This window comes from Hylobates moloch, unplaced genomic scaffold, assembly GCF_009828535.3.
Source record: "Hylobates moloch isolate HMO894 unplaced genomic scaffold, HMol_V3 SCAFFOLD_22, whole genome shotgun sequence".
NCBI lineage: Eukaryota > Metazoa > Chordata > Mammalia > Primates > Hylobatidae > Hylobates > Hylobates moloch.
Genome location: NW_026652297.1, coordinates 3,513,496 through 3,533,594, shown reverse-complemented (window position 1 = coordinate 3,533,594; position 20,099 = coordinate 3,513,496). Strand labels below are relative to the sequence as shown.

The window sequence follows — 20,099 nt, the reverse complement described above, 5'->3', positions numbered from 1 at the left end:
ATGGCCGGCACATCCATCCGACAGCCACACCGCTGATACTAAGGGATTTATTAATGTCATATGGCTCCTAAAGAGCTAGGATATGCATCCATATCTTCCAGCTCCAAGTACAAATTTTTTTCTTTTTAAAGAATATTGTGTCACATTATGCCCTCTAATGCCAAATTAATTTAAAGAAAAATCCATATAAGATTGCAGAAGTAATTTTGGTGGTTGTGGTAGTTAAGAGGCAAGAAATCATTTGAAAGAGTTTGGGGAGTCTTCAGCGAAGAAGGATAATGTAGCAGTACCTTGAAAGATGAGCAGAACTTATCTGGGCAGACAAAGAGGATGAGCAATCCAAGAGAGGGGATGAGACAGAAAAAAAACACAGCATGTTCAAAGAATAATGATTAGACCAGTATCCTCAGGAGATGTGAAATCTAGATTGTTTCAGTACAGTTGAATGCGTCATCTAAATTTCCCAGGTGTGGGAATCAGTGTTTAGGGTAGCGGGACCACACAATTGGATCCTTTTTGACTTCATGCTCTTGCACAGAATCCACTGTGTAGAATTAGGGAGACATGACTTCAGATACCTGACTGGTGGAATTAAAGTTGGGAGTTTCTAGTCTGGGTCGTGTTTCATGGACTACCCCGTGTACTTTCTACAGGCGGTGTGTTGCTTGTTTTGGATAGTTGGGAGCAGCATCTCTCACCTTAAGGAACTGTGGGTAGATGGTTTGCAGGACCACATACACACACAAAATAGCCGACTAAAGAAAGCGGTGGAGATCGAGATCAGTAAGTTTGATCTGGGAACAAAACCCTGGAGACTGTATAGGTAGGTGACTGTTGGGGGTGGACAGGCGCGGAAGACTTGCATTGGTTTAGACCTAGAAGGAAGTGGCATTTGATTGGTTATTATAAGTGAAAAGGGCCCCTCCCTGGGTGAGATCTGCCAGCCCTATAATTAGGACCTGAAAATCTCTGCCAGGCCCTCCTTTGTGACGTGGCCCAGTCCACCTCAGCTATGGAACAGGCCTTGACTGGTGAGGCCCAAAGCCGGTGGCCCCGTAGAAGCGGGAGTGGGGCCATGGCTGAGGCGCCTGGGCCCAGTGGCGAATCCCGAGGCCACTCAGCCACTCAGCTGCCAACTGAAAAAACTGTCAGGGGACCATCGAGGGGCTGCTCGCGCTCCGTGCTCAGAGTATCCCAGTTGGTGCTCCAGGCCATCTCCGCTCACAAAGGGCTGACTCTGGCAACTCTCAGGAAGGAGCTCGGAAACGCCGGCTACGAAGTGCGCAGGAAGAGCAGCCGCCACGAAGCGCCCAGGGGGCAGGCCCAGGCCACGCTCCTCCGGGTCAGCGGCAGCGATGCCGCCGGCTACTTCAGGGTCTGGAAGGCTCCCAAGCGCAGGAGAAAGCCGGGACGCGCGAGGCAGGAGGAGGGCGCGAGCGCTCCCCGGAGGACCCCAGCCGCGCCCCAGAGCTCACGGAGGCGCCGCCAGCCCCTTCGCAAGGCGGCCAGGAAGGCCAGAGAGGTGTGGAGACGGAACGCGAGGGCGAAAGCCAAGGCCAGTGCTAGGGCGAGGAGGACCAGGAGGGCGAGGCCGAGAGCCAAGGAGCCGCCATGTGCCAGAGTCAAGGAGGAAGCGGGAGCGACAGCGGCAGACGAGGGGCGAGGACAGGCCGTGAAGGAAGACACCAGGCCGAGGTCAGGGAAGGACAAGAGGCGAAGCTCCAAGCCCAGGGAAGAGAAGCAGGAGCCCAAGAAGCCCGCACAGCGGACCATCCAGAAGCCAACGCCGGCTAAAACTGACCGGACATCTAGCGGGCAGGGAAGACTCCACTAAAGACTTCCACAAAGACCTCCCCTAAATCTGAAGGTCTTCCTGATCCAGCTGGGAATGCATCTTGTGGGAGCAGCTTCACTCCCACCACGGACCAATGCCTTTCCCCCATAGGCCCCAAGAAGAGCGGCTGTCACACTCATTGAAATGAAATGGACCTCTAGACCACCTTGTGTCTGTTTCCTCTTTGCCGCACCTGGAAGGAAAGGGGTGGGTGGTGGTAACATGCAGTGAAGACAGTAAATTAGCTGAGATTCTGTTCCTGCTGCAGAACTCAGAGAAATGTCTTTTAGAAGGAGAGAAAACATGGAGGGCATGTTGGGAAAAGAGTAGGCAGTCTTTAAGTCGAGTGGTCTCACTGATTCGAAGTGTTCTTACCTGAAATTCCTTTTAGGACAAAGTCCTCCCAAAATTGATTATAATGAGTTTGTAGTTTTTGCCTTGAATTGATAACCTATTTTAATTTAAAAGATATTTTTATGTTAATCCTCAGTTAAATAAGTGTGTGAAAGCATCCAGCATAGGGCCTGGCATAGGGTAGGTACTCATCACTGAGAGTTAAATATGTGTATAATTAATTCCCAATGGGGTGGTAATGTGCTATAGCAGAAAACTACTGGACCAGTATGTAGTAAGACCAGGATTCTAGTCAAAGTTCTGCTAGTCTGACCTTTGCTGAGTTATTTCTTAACCATTCATGGTCTTGGTTTCCTTCTCAGTAAAATGTTGGGATTGAGCTAAGATGATTTCTAGGTGATTTAAATGTCAGTAAAATGAAAAGGAGACTTAAACATCATGGCATAATGGTTTGCTTGACAAAATTCAGCAATAAGGAAATTTTCTGAGAAAGTGCCAACTCCTAAAGAGGAAATGATGAAGATTGACAGATTGCATAGCACAAATAAAAGGAGATGGAGAAGTCTAGATAATGAATAGGTGTTTTGCTTTTCTTAACAATAACAACATGTATTGAGCACTGTGTAACAACTATGAAACAAATGTGTGATTTTAGTTCTGAATGCAGGGGTTAAGAACAGTGCAGGAGTAGTTCTCATGCCATAGGCTGACAGGACACAAATGATTCCTAGGGAAGTAAAACATCAAAGTAGCTGATGCAAGGAAAGGAGTAGCTGTTTTCAGCCGAAGTCAAAGGAATGGGGACATGGAAGCGGCTGGGAAGTACTTTTTATTCTTAAAGAGGTAAAAGTGGCAGTGGGAAGGTATTAGAACCTCCTGGGAGCTTTCTCCAGGTATACCTGACCAAGCTTTTCCTCAGGAGAGTCTTATATCTCCTACAAGGGGCAACAGGATATGTGTATTTAAAACAGACCAACAAAAAACAAAAAACACCAAAAAACTACCCTTAAGTGATGCTAATATTTACCCTTTCACACCCTTGAGAATCACTGCTTTAAGCCTATGCAAAGCCTAGTAAACGCAGAATTCTTGCAGCATCATCTGATCTATAGATGATCAGAAGTTGATATTTCCCCATGTTGTAATTAATTTTATTATGCATGTGAATGCGAGTGGAAGAATGCCTCTGAACAGAGACAACGAGAAAATCAAACATTGTCTATTGAACACGATTAGAATAAAGTTAATCAACTGCCCTGATTATAGCCAGATGTATTACCCCCTTTATAGTCTTAGGATGTTTTTACCTAAAGAACCAGTGAGAGAGGAGGCAATTAGAGGCTGGCTAGGTAGATAGGGAGGTTCTCGGGAGAGAGACAGCGCTGGTGGGACCGCATCTGTACCATCCCTATGGTGTAACTAGCAGATGGAAATGTGGTTAAGAATTTCCTCTTATACCAGGATGTCTGCTCAGAAGGGACTGTCCCAACTTAGGCACAGGCACCATAAATCAACTAAATGTCCTGAACATGACCCAGAGCTAATTGTAATATCATTAGCACTGTGGTTTGGGTGCCTCCCTGCCACCATGGGTTTCGCTAAGGTGCTTGGGTAATAACCAAGATGGAGTCACTATGGTGCAACACCCCTGGGGGAACTTTACCCCTCCCATCATGACAGAACCCACAGAAGACTTCTTTTGCCACATAAAAAACCCGGAACTCAGCCTCCTTTCTGGCAACCCACTTTTGAGTCCCCTCTTGCTGCTAAGAGCTTTTCTGTTCCTTAGTAAATTCTACTCTGCCTTACTCACTCTCTGGTGTCTGCTTGCCTTCTTCTTGGTCATGGGACAAGAACTCAGACCTTGCTAAACTAAGGAGTAAGAAGGCTGCAATACTAGGTGGTCTAGTATTAGCCTTTTTCCTCTAAGGTAGGATGGGAATGATACTGGGAACAATTTGTTTTCTAGATTTCCTAAAAATCATCACACTTATATTTTATGATGGTTTCTTCATTTTAAACTTTCATTCATTCAGCAAAATGTATCCAATTTATTAAGTGCCCACCATATGCAGGAACAGTAGCAGACATGAGAGACCCAGACCTTGACCTTATATAGCTAACAATGCTCATTTCAGATTATTTTTCATTGATAAGCTTTAGGGTGGCTGTACTCCAATGAAATATAAGAAATGACCATATCTCATTAGCAAACTACCAAGATTATGAAGATCATAATGTTGGCTGGGTACTCAACCAGCAGCATTCCCAAGAACAGCTAATCTCATCCTGAATATTCATTCCTTAATGACTAAGTGCCTGCAAGATTCTAGGCCCTGTGCTGAGAATACTAAAATGGATAAAACATAATCTCCACTTTTCTGAGCTCACATTTGAGTGTTACATTTGGGTATTTAACTTTAGTCAGAGCAAATTGAATGACCGTTACCTCAATTTTTTGCTTTTCTTTTACCTCAACTGCTTAGTATAATGCTGATCACATCATTGTTGGACTTGAGTTGTAACGAATGTTCGATGACCTCTAGAACAAATATTCAATGGTTGTTTGAAAAACACTTAACAGAAACAAAAATGTCCTTTTAAAAAACATGAAAAGGTCCAATTTAGAAATGCATGTTTAAACTATACTATACATTAATACCAAAAAAATAGTATTTTTAATCAGATGGGCAAAAATCCAAATGTTTGAGAGCCTACTCTACTGGTAAGGCACTCATATACAGTGTTGGTGGGAGTTTATACCATCCCCGTGCCTGCCAGATTTCTAGCTAGTGGACAGTCATAGTGGCTGTGTTTCTCTTTTCCCTTTTCTCAATTCCCTTACCTCCTTCCCTTTTTGGTGATGGAAAAGACTGACTCCAAGTGACTGAAGGGAAGCGAGAGTAAACACAAGAAAATAAGGAAACTTATGAGGCCCAGGGGCAACAAAACAATCTGGCTGGGGTAAGGAAAGCTGCAAGGCATCTGAAGATCATCCCCTAAGCAATAGGCTTGAGGCTTTTTAAGGCAACTCCTGTAGAGGAAGAGCCACGCCTTTGAGTTTCACTCAACACAGGCCCTTCCTGTCCAAGAGGGGAGGCTTTCTCACTGAGTTAATGGACAGTGGCTTCCGACCCTACCTCCACACCTGCTTTTCCATGTTTTCTCCCACAACCATTTCCTACCCTATCCTCTCAATCCCAGGAATATCCAGTTATTGGAAACATGCCTCTAAGGGGTCAAGTCACACTCACTGCTGCCACCACTTGGTGGCTTCAGACTGGAGCTCAGCACTCACAGATCTTCAAGAGCAAGGTCAGCCCTTTCAGGGCCTTGAAACTGAGGGTCTCCTTAAACTCGTGCTGGGCGATCTCCCTAGTCCTGGCCCTGCTCAGCAGTCTGCCGCTGAAGTGCTCCCTGGGAGCAGACCACCAGCCCAATCCTCCAGCCTCTCCAGGTTGGATCGAGTGTCTGGCTGACTCAGGAGCATCACATGGGGACCAGGATGCCAGAGAGAGGTGGCGAGGCCCAACCTGTTGCGTCTGGTGGCTTATGTTTCAGGCAGTGAGATGAGGTGGTTCTCAGAAGATTCTGCGACTTATCTTCCCCCGTTCTGTGGTAGTCTTTTTGTCAGGAGCAAAGAGCAGGAATGGAGGGAAAAGTGAAGGAGAAGACCTAGAAAAGAAATAAGTGACACAGCCAATACATCTTTTATTCAACTGACAGGGACCATAAGTCCCCTGTTGGGTAACCCAAGGAAGTTCACAGTTCATCAGAAGGAACCAATTCAGATAATGGCTAGAAATCTGATAGGCACGGAGCAGTTGGGCTGCCTGGCAAGTGGGCATTCATCCCCAAAGTTTCCTGGAAGAGGATGCCCAGGTGCCTGGTGGCAAGAGACAAGGCAGGAAAGTGGTGGTGGGGGAGGGCTTGGCTGAAGAACACACTGAGAGCAGGAGCAAGGGTCACATTTGATCTCCCAGGCCTGAAATTGCCAGTGCCTGGCACATAATAAGGACACAAAAAATTGCTTATAGAATTGAGAGTTTGGGCTGGGTGCGGTGGCTCAGGCCTGTAATCCCAGCACTTTGGGAGGCCAAGGCAGGCGGATCACGAGGTCAGGAGATCGAGACCATCCTGGCTAACACGGTGAAACCCCGTCTCTACTAAAAAAAAATACAAAAAAAAAAATTAGCCAGGCGTGGTGATGGGCACCTGTAGTCCCAGTTACTCGGGAAGCTGAGGCAGGAAAATGGCGTCAACCTGGGAGGCGGAGCTTGCAGTGAGCCGAGATCACGTCACTGCACTCCAGCCTGGGCGACAGAGCGAGACTCCGTCTCAAAAAAAAAAAAAAAAAAAAGAATTGAGAGTTTGATTCTCAGGAGTCACAGGAGACTGGAAGGAAGTAAATTAAAAATGGTGAAAAGTGGAAAACAACTTTGGAAGTTACCTGACAGGAAGAAGAACCTCTAGGGAATGGAGTAGAGGGGCCAGATTTGGCAGTACTAGGCAGGGGGTGGAGTAGTGGTGGTGTCCTGTGGGGGTGTGTATGAGAAAGGGGCAGAGCGGTGAGGTGGCTGATGAATTGCTATAGCCAAGCCAAGAATTTGGAGGATGAGAGTGGGAAGTATGAATTGACCCCTGCTTAGTAGGCTTAAAGCTGATAGAAAAGAAACTGGACAGTAGGCAGAGGAATAGGTAGTAAGTGGGCTCATGATGAAACAGAATTGGCCAGAAGCTTGAAGAGATAAACTAGAATGGAAGAAGGAATGGGGGTTGGAGAGAACAAATGCCCTTGGAAGGGCATGTTATTGCTCAGTCAGAACAAGGCAAAATTCAAACAAACAAAAAAATCTGAAAAAGAGTAGGAACAAAGAGTAGAGGAAGAATGCTGCCTGTTGGGAAAAAGGAGGTGGTGGCAGGAAAGAGGGAGAGAGCACGAGGCCTGGAGTTGAAGAAAGTCTCAGCCTTGGGGTCTAATCTTTTGACCTTGGAGAAGACCTGTGGGCAGATTTATAACTCAGTTCAGTCTGTCCTCATAGGTGCACCTGGGAGAGGAACTGGAGGAGGTAGCAGGGTCAGAGACTGCAAGGCAGATTCTTCCCCACAGCCTGAATCTGTCAGAATCTTCTAAGCAGCAGAATGCATTTTGGGCATCATGGCTTCACTGGTTACAACCTCTACCTAGTAAGCAGAGTCTGGATTTAAATCTTGCTTGTGTCAAATCTTACTAGAAAAACCTAGTTCTCTCTTATGCCCTGGGGACTCTGATGTTCCTGCTGCCCTTGCCCATAGGGTATGCCAAATCATGGTTAGAAATTCCTTCCATGACCCCTCATTGGTCTCTAATCCAATTTTTATGTTGGAAAACATGGGTTCTTAAGGGTTTGGCATGGTAGGCATTACTCTACCTTTGTGCTAGATGCCCACTCCACCTGCCTCTTATTAGAAGAGCCAGTGAAAAGGACAAAGCAAAGGGGAATCATTTCCTTGGATATCAGTTTTTCAGTTTTACATTGGATTTTCCATCTTTGAGTTGTTTATTCCTTTCTGTCCTTCCAGATTTCTGGACCCAAGTATCCTCAGTGCCCATATTGGAAGCCCCAGCCCCAATCAATCATAGGAGCTTGGTAGTTGCCCCCCGCCCCCCATAGTTTCTGATATTGGTGACTAGCCCCAGTTCTTTTACTGAGTTAAGAGTGGAAGAAGACCTTGCCACTAAGGGGAATGGAACTGAGGTCTAGCCTAGTGAGACTACAGAGAATAAACCTGACAACAGGAGAGTGAAGATCCATCCGAAAAGGGTGAGGTACCACTGCGTGAAATATGAATCCCCTAGCCAGTGGTTCTCGAACTTTAGCTTATATCACACATCCTGGAGGGCATTTAGTTAAAAGACTGAATGTTGAGCTCCTTCCCAAGTTTCTGATTCAGTAGTTCTCCTGGGGCGGGGGCTAAGAATTTGCATTTCAAACAAGTTTCCAGGTGATATTTATGCTGCTGGCCCAAAGACCAAATTTTGAGAGCCACAGTTTGGTATGGCTCACAAGGGAAGAGGAAAATTTTGCTAGCTCAGGCTCTCTAAGGATCTAAAGGAAGGGATTTCACTTTTCTGATATTGCCCAGCCCCACCCACTCCCATTCAGTGAATTCATCCTAATACAGAGATGGAAAGAACTGGCCTTCTGGCCTTTCTAGTTCTGAGTCAGGACCTGCCCTTGATGGAAATAGGAAACAGTGGTTTGATTGCAGGAATGTTGGAAAGGGAGGAATTTTGTCCCAAATTATCACCTCTTTAGTTCTCTGAAGCCGTAACATTACTTTGACAAGGGAAAAGTTTTTCCTTCCACAATTAGAACTAAGGCTTAAAGTGTAAATAGCCTTGTGAAAAGCTAACACTTTCGGTTACAGTCTCCTATGCAAGGGATTCTTTGAAAAATACTACATTGGGTGGAAAGGGGAGGATACTCAGAATAGGGTGGAGGCACCACAGATGGAAAAATGTGACAGGTTCCTGAAGATGATGTCCCTGTTTTACATTTTGCCCAAAGAGAACATAGAGACTGTTTTTATTTAAAGGGGATGGGGTGAAACATGAACGTTTGGGGCTGATTCCCTGTGGGAAAAATCATTCAAATCTATTCACTCATCTGATGGCTGTTGCTTGTTTTATTTTTCGTCCAAGAGAGGTGGTGTTGGACCGAGGTAGAGAAGACAGTGGTACACCAGAAATAACCCAAAGGATTGCCCCTTCTGTAGAAGGCCCTTAGACTCCATGATGCCTTTCAGCTGGGTGCTATACTTGCACCTAACTCTGGGGGCTTCACTTTCTATCCCTACAATTACTCAAACAGACAAAAGGCTGGACGTTAACATGTAGTTATAAGGGGTGTGATCTAATAGTAAGGAATATCACTTCCCACAAGTCCTTCAAACAAGATTTGTGAGGAGCTGGATTTGTTAGCATGTCAGATCTTTTTGAAAACCAGGGAGTAGAATGTAAGCAATACCCTTGTCGTAATTAAAGACCAGACTCTATCCTTATACACTGATGCCTCTGGTACCTTAATCCTTAAAATATTTAGTGACCCTTGCCTTCTAATTCTTGACACAAATATATAATGACCATTTTAGATCGGGGAACTCCCTTTCTTTGAAGGCAGTTTAGGGATTCCACAGATGGGCTTTGAACCTGCTAAATGTGTATGGAAAACTGAGTGAATTACAAATGTCTTTTTCTCAAAAGTGCATTTCTGGTTTCTGTCAGATTCAACAGGTCTGTACCCAAGATAGGTTCTAAACCATTGCTTATGCAGAGCTTTTAGTATTAAAGAGGGAGAGTAAAAGAAGTGTCAGAGTCCAGATTTATCACTGAACCCAATACTTTCTTACTCCCTGGGGCATCTCCTAATACTGATCCTAAAATGCTCCTGTTTCTGAGAAGCCAGGGCAAGACCTGCCTTACAAAGGCCGGCCATTTTGCCTTATTCATAGGATCATAAGCAAGAGAAGTGCATTCCAGGAAGAATGAAGGAAGAAGGAAGGCTGTTCACAGTAGCAGAAGGGAGGCAGGGGCCAAGCTGTTCAAGTCACATAAACTCTAAGAAGCCCAGTCAGCAAAATAAGTCTATCTTCAATTCTAGTTGAGTCCAGGACTCTGAGAAGCTGTGATTCACCCAGTTTTTCCTGCAAAAGGCACAGTCGCTAACTAAATTGGTGCAATTCACTTCCTCTTGCCTCTCTGGTTCATTCCACCAATTGTGGTTGAGAAACACATCTTAGGGAAGAAACAGTATCTAAGCATTAAAGAGAAAATATCCCACTTTGCTCCTCTTCCTCCCTAACCCCGAATTGCTCTTACATACAAGATAATTTTTAAATTATAAGATTGGTATTAACACAATTATTGATAAAGAGAAACAATGACCAACTCATCAACTAACGATGCTAGAATACTTATGCAAGCCCTAGAGTTAAGGGTCTTAGTGTGGACACCTTTCCAGAATTGGAAGGAAAACCAACCAGAAAGCTTATTACCCTGCATCAGCTGAAAAGCCAAGCCACAGCCATTTCCCCTAAAGTTCTGTTTCTGGGAGAATGAGATCTTCAAGAATAACTCTTCCCCCTTGATGAGGCAGTCAAAGTCAAACGAGTGATGGCAACAACTTGCAAACACGTAATTCCTGCCCTAATTTTCCAGCACTTAAAACAAAATCCCCACTCAATACAAAGTTTCTATGTGCCTCTTGCCTTAAATCAACAAGAAACAGCTCACCTCCCCAAAGGCTTCTTTTTCTCTGCCCAGGTAAAAGCAATCTGCAGCCCAGAGATTCAGACCTAGACATACACATCCACAATTGTCTTAATCTCAGCAGTACTGGGAAAGCTTTGTACTCAACCTGTCATTTAACCCTTCCACTAGTGCTCCCTTAATCAGACTGCTTCCTGTCTTGAAACAAAGAAAAAACCCCATATAATCCCCACTACCCTCATCCCCAGAACACAGCCCCTAGAAAACCTAGCTTGTACAGTTTGCACATAGCATGCTCTCTTCAAAGACCCTGCACACAAATACACAGACACATAAAGACAGTCAAGAGGAGAGAGGGGTCTGTTCAAGGGGATAAAGTTGTTTTGTTTTGTTTTTTTTTTTTTTTTCTGTATGGGCCTGGGTTATTTGGGGGTATTAGGTCATCTCTTAGCCTTGTAGTGTGATCTCTCAGCTGGATATATGTATGTGCTGGATGAAGGGAGTAGGAATAACAGGTAAAAAGGTTATGTTTTTCAGCAGGTGAGGGTGAGAGGTGATGTATATACTGCTGATTGGCGTAAGGAAGACAGACCCACACAGGAACAAGGCCTGGCCCCCCCTGGCTTTTATATGGATAAAAAAGGGGGCTCTGGATGCCTGATCACTGTCTCTTGTTTCCTCATTACTCTCTAACCCAGTGTTCACCAGAGTGTTTCATAGTCACCAGTTCTGTGGGATGTAAATAGAAAGGATACTGAGGTCAAATACATTTAGGAAACACTGCATTAATAGGAACTTCAGTTTGGTCTGCTGCAGAAATTTTCAGAGCCTTTAATCTTCTAAAATGGCCTTTCTCTATATATAGAGAAAATACAATAGTAACAGTATGCAAGAGTGATACTCAAAATGTTTAACAACTAGTATAGCGTAGACTGCAACCAATCAATGGATTTCAGCCGTAAACTGCCAGTACCACTCTTCTCTTGAGAATAGCTCAGGCTGAATATCAGCCCATGTAGGATGCATTGCTTCCCAAAAGTTTTGCCGAAAGAACTCTATTTTTATGTGCTATCTCATAGAACTGGTGAGAAATGCTCTGGCCATTGCTGGGACCTCATCTTTCTAGGGATGGGGTCAGGGCTTATGATTCTGGCCACTGGGGTTCAGGAGAACGGCAGCCCTGGCAGTGACTTCTGGTAGCACCAGCTGATAAGACTTGACTATAGCTGTAGTGGAAACAGATTTCAAAAGACAGATGCTCCTCTGTCCCAGCTGTTCCGGGGACTTTGTCCCTGGTGGGTCAGCAGGTGCCTGTCCAGGTGATGTTTTCGGCCAAAGCTCTTCTCACAGCGAGGGCACTGGAAGGGCTTCTCCCCAGTGTGGGTCAGCCAGTGTCTCACAAGGTGGTGCCTTCGGCCAAAGCTCTTCCCACATTCAGTGCACACGTGACACTTTGGCACTGGTGGGGCACGCTGCCGTTTCCTTGTACCAGGGCTCTCTCCAACCTCTTGGCCTTTGCAGGATTTGCCTTCTGCATGCACTCTCTGGTGGCTGGCCAGGTGGGAGTTGCATCGGAAATTCTTACCACACTCAGAGCACCTGCTGGGCTTGTCATGTAGGTGGGTTTTCTGGTGCCTGATGAGGTGATGTCTTCGCCCAAAGCTCTTCTCACACTTGAGGCAGCTGTAGGGCCTCTCCCCAGTGTGTGTTTGTTGATGCCTGGCAAGGTGGGAGCCCCATACAAACTGTTTCCCACACTGGGGGCACGTGTGAGGTCTTAACAGGGAATCCATCTCTGTGCTACACAGCAGGTTTGAGAAACTATCTTCCTGAAGAAAAGGGGGCCCCAGGAGCATTCCTCTGGAGCTCCTGGGCATGGAATCCCAGCTCTCATCATGCTCTGGGTTCCAGAGAGCAGTATCTTCAGACACGCTGGATAACATTCTGGGAGGTTCTGCTTCTAGTTCAGGGGTATCCCCCTCATGCTCACTTCCATCTCCTGTGGAGAAGGGGAAATACCAACCCCAAGAGAAGAGTCACAAGAGAGTGCTTGAGGCCTAAGTCACAAATGAGGTTGTCTGATACCTGCCAGGGCCCAGACTTGACCCCAGAAGGGCTGAGAGAACATAGTCTAATGTCGTACAAGATAGTGCAATAGATATAGAGGTTAAAAGCCTAGGCTTAGGAGGCAGATTACCCAAGATGGAATCTCAGCTTTCCCACTTAACTTCTCTAAACCTTCATTTCTTCTTTTAAATTGGAATAATACCTCTCTCTCAGGTGGTTATAAGATAGATAGCACAGAACCTGCACATAGTTTAAGTACTTAGTAAATGGTATATGTTATTGTTATTGTTATTATTTATTACCATTATTTATTTACTACTATATATTACTATTAATCAGCATCTTTCTATCTAAGCATAGATGGAGAGAATTACAGAATGTGCCGCAATTGTCACTGGCTGAATGACACCTGTCGGCAATCCTCAAGGCATTCCTGAAATGGGTGGGAGGTTGACAACAATATCAACAATAACAACAACTAACATTTACTGAGTGCTTATTATGTGCTTGGCACTGTTCTATCCTACTATTCTAATATATTCGTATATTTAATTTTCACAATAATTTACAGACAAAGAAACCAAAGGGAGTTTTATTACTTTTCCAAGGTCCCACAAGTACAGCCCAGAATTCAAATCCACAAAGTGCCTGCTATACCATTCTGTTACACTCCCTTGCTTTTGAAGAAAAAAATCTCTAAACCTTTCGTCTCTGGAACTCTCTGAGGCAGAGGAGGGATTAAACAAACATGGAATGATGATGCCCTGAACTGTGAAGGAAGTGGCTGAAAGCCTATTCTAGGTTCTTACCTGTGTATGTGACCCTCAGAATGTCCCTCTCCTCTAAGTCCTGGGGGTCAGGGACCCATTGTTCTTCTCCTCCTTCTAGTTGAGAAAGCATGTCCAGTTTGGGAATTGGAAATCCTGCTCGTGGGAAAGGAAAATAGAGCTGTCAATTAGTTCAACAGCAATTCTGTATTTCTGAAAAAAAAACATACAAAAAACTGTTTCCTATTGTTTGGAACTCTAGACAAAAGAAGGTCAAGAAAGAAACATATCCCCACCCCAACCTCTTCCCCCACCTATTTCTGTTAAGTCCCTCTTCTCTGCCTAGAAAATCACTCTCCTTCCCGATGAACCTGTTTTCTTCCACTCAGATACTTCTAGCCCAACTGGCCTTTCTGGGCATAACTTCACTTTAGTCCTACTACCACAGTCCTACCCCCTGCATCCCTGTCTTCCTCTATATGGTTCCCAAGTTTACAAGGACCCAGTTCCAGTTCCCTCTGCTTTGTGAGAACCTCCTAATTCTCAACCAAGAAAAGCCTCAAGTTCTTTACTCCACAATTCAGCATCATTTGCTTTTTTACTTTTTTTTTTTAATGATGCTTTACTCTCATTCTCTTGGGATTGGCCCTAGTGTTCTTTCTCTGGTGGAAGCATAGACAGATTCCCTGCCACAGAAAGAGTCCTAGACAGACACTATCCAATAGCCCTGAAGCAGATGGCTCCGTCCTCCCAGAGTACAATCTTCTAGTGGCTGGAGAAGGTCATGCTTACTCAGAGAGACTACTATCCCACAGTTTTCCTGCATGACATATTCTCCATAAAAGTCTGTCTGAGAGGGGTCCAGGCTCCGCCACTCCTCCTGAGAGAAGCACAGTGACACATCCTTGATGGTTACCAGGCCCTGAAACAAAATGTAGCATCTTCTGTCAGCAGCTGTTTTTTAAGGAAAATGTGATTCAGTATGAAAGGCTGAGTTAGTAGAGGACAGAGGGTGAGAAATGATCTGAGAAAAGAGCTGCCCAGAAGTCCCTGGGTAGGGCACATAGTTTTGGTAACAGGGAAATAAGGAGAGGAGTAAAGGTAGATGGTCAAGGAGTGAGTAAGTGTAATGTTACTGGAGGAATTTCCCAAGTGGGGCCATGAAAAGCTGGAGGCACCACAAACTCATCACCCTCTCTGTTTAGCTACTCAGTCACTTCTCCCTGGCCTTACTCTTTTTATGAAGAAATTGTGTACCATTTCCTCCTCCTTCCACTGGACCTTGCCTTTTCTATCAGCACAAAATGCTACAGATAAAACATTCTTTCTTGCCTCCCTTGCCACAGCATGTATTTTTTTTTTTTTTTTTTTTTGAGACAGAGTCTCACTGTCCTCACTGTCGCCCGGGCTGGAGTGCAGTAGCGCAATCTTGGCTCGCTGCAACCTCCACCTCCCAGGTTCAAGCGATTCTCCTGCCTCAGCCTCCCAAGTAGCTGGAATTACAGGCACCCACCACTACACCCAGCTACTTTTTGGGTTGTTAGTAGAGACGGGGTTTCACCATGTTCGCCAGGCTGGTCTCGAACTCCTGACCTTGTGATTTGCCCACCTCGGCCTCCCAAAGTGCTGGGATTATAGGCATGAGCCACCGCGCCTGGCCATATCTTTATATTTTTAGGCAGCACAGTATGGTGGTTAGGAGCTCAGAATCTGGAGCCAAGTGACTCCGCTTTGCCACTTTCTCGCAGCATGACCTACACAAGTGCCTTAATCTCTCCCTGCCCCATTTTCTCATCTGTAAAATTGGATAACTGAGTTGTTCTCAGAATTAAATGAGTTAATATACATAAAGCACCCAGAAAATGGCATACATGATAAGCACTCTGGGGGTGTACTCTATTAGTACTAACACTATTATTATTAGCTTTCCACAGCTCTCCTATTGCCTTCTGAATCTAAACCTATTTTCCTCTCTAGCTCTGCCCCTCTTTATATCCTTCTTCCTCTTCTTTTCCATAAATGCTCCCTCATCTACCCAATCCTTCCACTTTAAGTTCTTCTAAGCTTTCTTCAGGTCCTCTTTTCCTAATCTTTCCAGATTTATTTCTTAAAGGAAGGTAATTAATTATTCTTAAAATCCTCCTGTGGATAACAAACACAGCCATCCATTAAAAACCCTAACCTTGGCCAGGCACGGTGGCTCATACGTGTGATCCCAGCACTTTGGGAGGCTGAGGTGGGCAGATCACCTGAGGTCAGCAGTTCAAGACCAGCCTGGCCAACGTGGCAAAACCTTGTCTCTACTAAAAACACAAAAATTAGCCAGGTGTGGTGGCACGTGCCAGTAGTCCCAGCTACTTGGGAGGCTGAAGCAGGAGAATTGCTTGAACCCAGAAGGTGGAGGTCGCAGGGAGCCAAGATCATACCACTGCACTCCAGCCAGGGCAACACAGTGAGATTCTGTCTCAAAAACAAACAAACAAAAAAAAACCCCCAAAAAACCCTAACCTCAAGGAATTCCCTTTCTTGTGGCTCCATTTAATTTTCCAAGGGTCTTATGACCCCTTGGAAAGGGATAGAATCTATTCAGTTATAAGATGAACATACCATTGATGATCATGTGAGCCAACTCATCAATGGGCTGATGCGAAAGCAATACAAAGGCAGCAGTGATGGGACCACAGGAGATGCCAAGGGAAGCAGAGCTCACCTGTGATCCAGCTGCAAGAAGTGCAGCTGCCATCTCCCAGTCTCCAGTGTTCCCCTCCTGGGGGATTGCAGGAACCCAGGGAGCAGACTGAGCTGATAAGGAGAGACAAGAAACATTAGAGAATAACTATCTACCCTTTCTCAATGGGGCCTGGGCCCCATTTTGGAGAGGCTTAAGGGTCACATCTTCTGTATCTATGCCCATTGGTAAAACTCAAATGCATAAATGTAGATGAGAAGGCCATCACTCAAAATATTCTGAAAGGGTATCAGATGGCTTTTAGTTAGACTAGCTATAGTTTGAATTTACAGTACTTGAATGTAATTTTCATCTAGTAAATTACATCTTACTGAGTGGGTTATCCAACAGTAGTAATCAGGTTGCTGTCACTTCCTTCATCTCCCTCATTCAGTATCACTAATTATGCATTTGCATGTGGAGGGAGTAATTATGAAGAAAGAAGAGAAGCCCAGTTGCCTGGTTTGCTGAATTCAGGAGCCTATTCTGTACCTGTGACCAGGGCTCAGAAAGACTGGGCTGGTCCTGGTACAGGTTATGCTATTTAGTCCATGGCAATTTGGAGATTTTTAACCCTACTTTTGGAACAAATATTAGGAGACTATGCACTGTGCTTCCCACAAACTCTGTGAGCTCTCACCCTTCTCCTGAAGGGACTGTGGCTCCTCTTCAAGGTCACAGCACAGGTGCTCCAGAGGTCCTGGTGCTGTTCTCCATGGCCCCTCTTCCTGGCTTCCCCTTTCCACCTGGGGCTGTGCTCCATCCAGCTGTACATTCATTGATTCCCATCCTGTCCCCAGAGCTGCTGTCTGTTCTGAAAGCATTTTTGCTGCAGACCCAAATTGTGACCTGGAACAAATTCATATCAGCAATGCCCATGAAAATGGGAAAGGAGTGATATTCCTAAGGGAGTTAGGAAGAACGGGCCCAGGGATAATAGATGAAACTAGACAGGAGGAGCTTGCTGGAAGATGAACTTTAAAAGCTTGATGTGTTCCGATCAACTGAGCCTGCACCAAGCTTCTTGGAGGAACTAAGAAATTGGCAGGTGCTACATAGCAAAGCCACTAACTGGTATTTTGTGGACCTCATTATAGAAACAGAATATACCTGAAGGTTAGAAGAAGTTCATTTGAACATCACACTACGGGGACTGTTGTGGGGTTGGGCGGGGGGGAGGGACAGCATTAGGAGATACACCTAATGCTAAATGACGAGTTAGTGGGTGCAGGAAATCAACATAGCACATGGATACATATGTAACAAACCTGCGCATTGTGCACATGTACCCTAAAACCTAAAGTATAATAAAAAAAAAAAAGAACTGTCCTGGAAATTCAAAGGCTATCCATTTAATTTCAAGCACATGAAGAACAGGAAAGTAAGCAATTTGGAAACATATAGGAAGAAATACACATATACCTGCACTCAACAAGATGGATGTAATCACACAGAGGATTTTCTGCCACAAATCACAGTCTCATCATTTTAGAATGAAATGATTACTATAGGTAAAAGTCCCAACCAAGGGGCGTGTTTGTATCATGAGGCTGAGCCAAAAGGTACCTCACTTGGGACAAGCCTCAACAAAAAGGCACTTGGTCTACCATCCAATGAGAACAGGTAGTAAATATGGTAGAAAAACTAATAACTTGGAAAGCAGGTGTAAGACTCCAAAGTAAGATAAACTGTTGGTCAGTGAGGAACTGAAGTTTAATCAGGAAAAGTAAAAAGGAACAGAAAGAGTTTGAACCAGAACTGGAAAAGGGGGGAAGAAGTGCTGCTAACATGACCCAGAAGAACAAAGCCGTTTATTTGTCAGGCACCAGTCAGATCTCATGAGAAAAATATATTCAGTTTGGAAGAAGCGTATGGTGAAGCCAGTGTGTGTTCATCAGAAAACATCAAAGTCAAGAAAGTGATGGGAAGTACAGCCACTGGGAAAGCTAAAAATGTCGGATGTAGTTTTCTCTGTCTGGAGAAGAAGGCTGATGAATGATGCTACTAATGAATAAAAACAGAGGTCCCTTCTATTTCTATATAGGTCAAACAGAAAAAATGGGTCTTGATTGCAAGAGAAGAGATTTAGGTTATTATTTTTTTAATTCTTAATAATCCTGCAGTGTACAATACCAGATAGTGGGCTCTTCTTTTTCTTTGGACATCTTAAGAGCAGGATGAGTCACACTTCTGTTGTGATAGGGCTTTATGGCGGAGAAATAATGTGAGACTCAGCATCTCTTTCTGTTTAGCGACATATTTTGGGTATTCTTATTCAATATCCAAACAGTCAGAGTCAGTGAAAGGCTTCCAACAGCAGTCAGAAACTTGGTAACTATCCTGGCTTACTTACATCCTTTCAATAACACTCGCAAGAACCTTGAAGGCCAGGGTAGGTAATCACAGATGTCAAGTCGTCTATTTTCTTGCATATTTGTCTTTGACAAAAGAGGTAGGTGGGAACCCTAAGCCCAATGCACAGGAAAAACAAATTCCCCTTTCATCTCAGAAGTCCAAAGATGGCTCAGGGCCTCATGGGAGCACCCTGGACTGATTCCCAGCTTAGGAGGTTTCCTTTTCGGAGACTTTTCATGAGAAAGGAAAATTCTTGCTAAAGCAATAAAGGGAAACTTCCATTTTAGCTCCCTTCTCTGAATTCCAGCCCTGTATCCACTTTTAACACACAGGGCACTAATTCTCCCTCTTCATCCCATCTTTCTGGTTCTCTAGCTCCTGTGCAAATCCTCCCTGAAGGCTTTACCTCTAGCTACATATCCGGACACTTGTCTCAAATCCTTTCTCCATCTCCCCCAGGTAGCAGAGTCTCTTAATGGGAAGCCTTTTTCTGCAGAGCCCATTGGGCCAGCTGTAAGCCTTTCTATACCACTGACAGAAATCCGTGGAAGTGCTAGCAAAAATCTCAGCAAAAGATGGGATGGGTACCTGTCCTCAGCTTGCATTTCCTAAGATGTTCACGCAGAGCCAGCACCTGGGCGGTTAAGGTGGTAGCCCTAACCTCGTTTCTCCTGGTTCCAGGATGATCCCATGCCCACTGGAGTGTGGGTTCTAGGGCTTTCATTTCCCCCTTTTCTTCACACATATGGGTAGCAAGGGACCTGCAAAAGGAAGTTTTTGCAGCCAGTGCTGATGAACAGAAAAGGGGCCATGTTATAAAAATGAGTAGCCCAAGGGCACACGGACGAGTTGGCTCCGTCCATCAGAGAACCCTGGCCCCTGCCACGGGTAGGGCATGGGCGGGACGGGAGCCTGCTCAGGGGTAAGGTTGCTTCTTCCCTCCTTCTTGTCACAGTGCCCCTGGAAAGGGTCAGATTTCAGAGAATCCGAGCAAGGCAGAACTGGAGCAGGGGAAGTGAGGTCAGAAAACAGGTTTCCCATGAGCTGGGGCATGAGCAAGTGGAGAGAAAGGGAGCCACGGGGTAACCTGTGCGCGAGTGACAGCGGCAGGAGCCCGCAGGGCCTGACAGTTGCGATGGGCACGGGGAGACAGGGCGAGGGGCGGGCACAGAATGTCAGCAGGTCAGACCCCCGGGAAAGGCAGCAACCCGGAAGACGCACCGATCCTCCTCCCAGTCCCCATGGGTGACCGAGCCCCCACCAGCCGCCCCGGGAAGACAGGCGTCCTTCCCTCCAGCCGCAGCTCCCTCCGGCCCGGCTCCACTCACCCCCGGTCGGCTTGGCCCGCGGCCCGGTGCCTCCCTCCCGGGCGCCGCCTGCCCCTCCCCTCCGCCCTCCGCTTGCGTCTGGGAGCCGGCGGCCGGCGGAGCCAGCGACAGGCGGAGACGGCGGACCGGCGGGCGCGGGCGGGGCGGGGCGGGCACAGGAAATCCCCGCCCGCTTCCGGGGCTCGGCGGCGGCGGAGGCGCGGGGAGTGGGAGGGAGACGAGTGGGAGGGCGGGAGGGGGCGGGGCTGCGGCTCAGGCGCCCCCGAACGCGAACCCGGGACCTCCGCGCCCGCCGCCGTGGGGAGGGTACGGCCCGAGGCGCTTGGAGGGCGGCGGGCGCCGGGATCGCAGCCTGCTGTGGCCACTTGCCCGCACTCTTGCCTGACTGACCATTTTCCACTCTGGCTACTGGGCT

The 20,099-nt window shown here is 46.1% G+C and overlaps 2 protein-coding genes across 7 annotated transcripts; one reads left to right on the top strand and one right to left on the bottom strand.

The window, feature by feature from the left end:
* The first annotated feature begins 699 nt into the window (after positions 1-699).
* Positions 700-1,999, top strand: LOC116461793 (testis-specific H1 histone). The gene has a single exon (XM_032143693.2). It carries the CDS (start codon positions 1,013-1,015, stop codon positions 1,832-1,834), a length of 822 nt encoding a protein of 273 aa, XP_031999584.1. The 5' UTR covers positions 700-1,012; the 3' UTR covers positions 1,835-1,999.
* Positions 2,000-3,010: 1,011 nt separating this feature from the next.
* ZNF641 (zinc finger protein 641) lies at positions 3,011-19,818 on the bottom strand. Of its 6 annotated transcripts, none has more exons than XM_032143692.2 (6): positions 19,685-19,818; positions 16,642-16,850; positions 15,984-16,075; positions 14,066-14,195; positions 13,316-13,429; positions 3,011-5,863 (listed from the first exon to the last, which is right to left on the bottom strand). In XM_032143692.2, the coding sequence occupies exons 2-6, from the start codon at positions 16,823-16,825 to the stop codon at positions 5,787-5,789; spliced, it is 597 nt and encodes a 198-aa protein (XP_031999583.1). In that variant the 5' UTR covers positions 16,826-16,850; positions 19,685-19,818; the 3' UTR covers positions 3,011-5,786. The 6 variants fall into 6 exon arrangements, with proteins under 6 accessions (XP_031999583.1, XP_031999582.1, XP_031999580.1 ...); XM_032143691.2 differs by lacking the exon at positions 19,685-19,818 and adding an exon at positions 18,945-19,170 and having other exon boundaries at positions 3,896-5,863; XM_032143689.2 differs by lacking the exon at positions 3,011-5,863 and adding an exon at positions 8,838-12,438.
* Between the last annotated feature and the right edge of the window lie 281 nt (positions 19,819-20,099).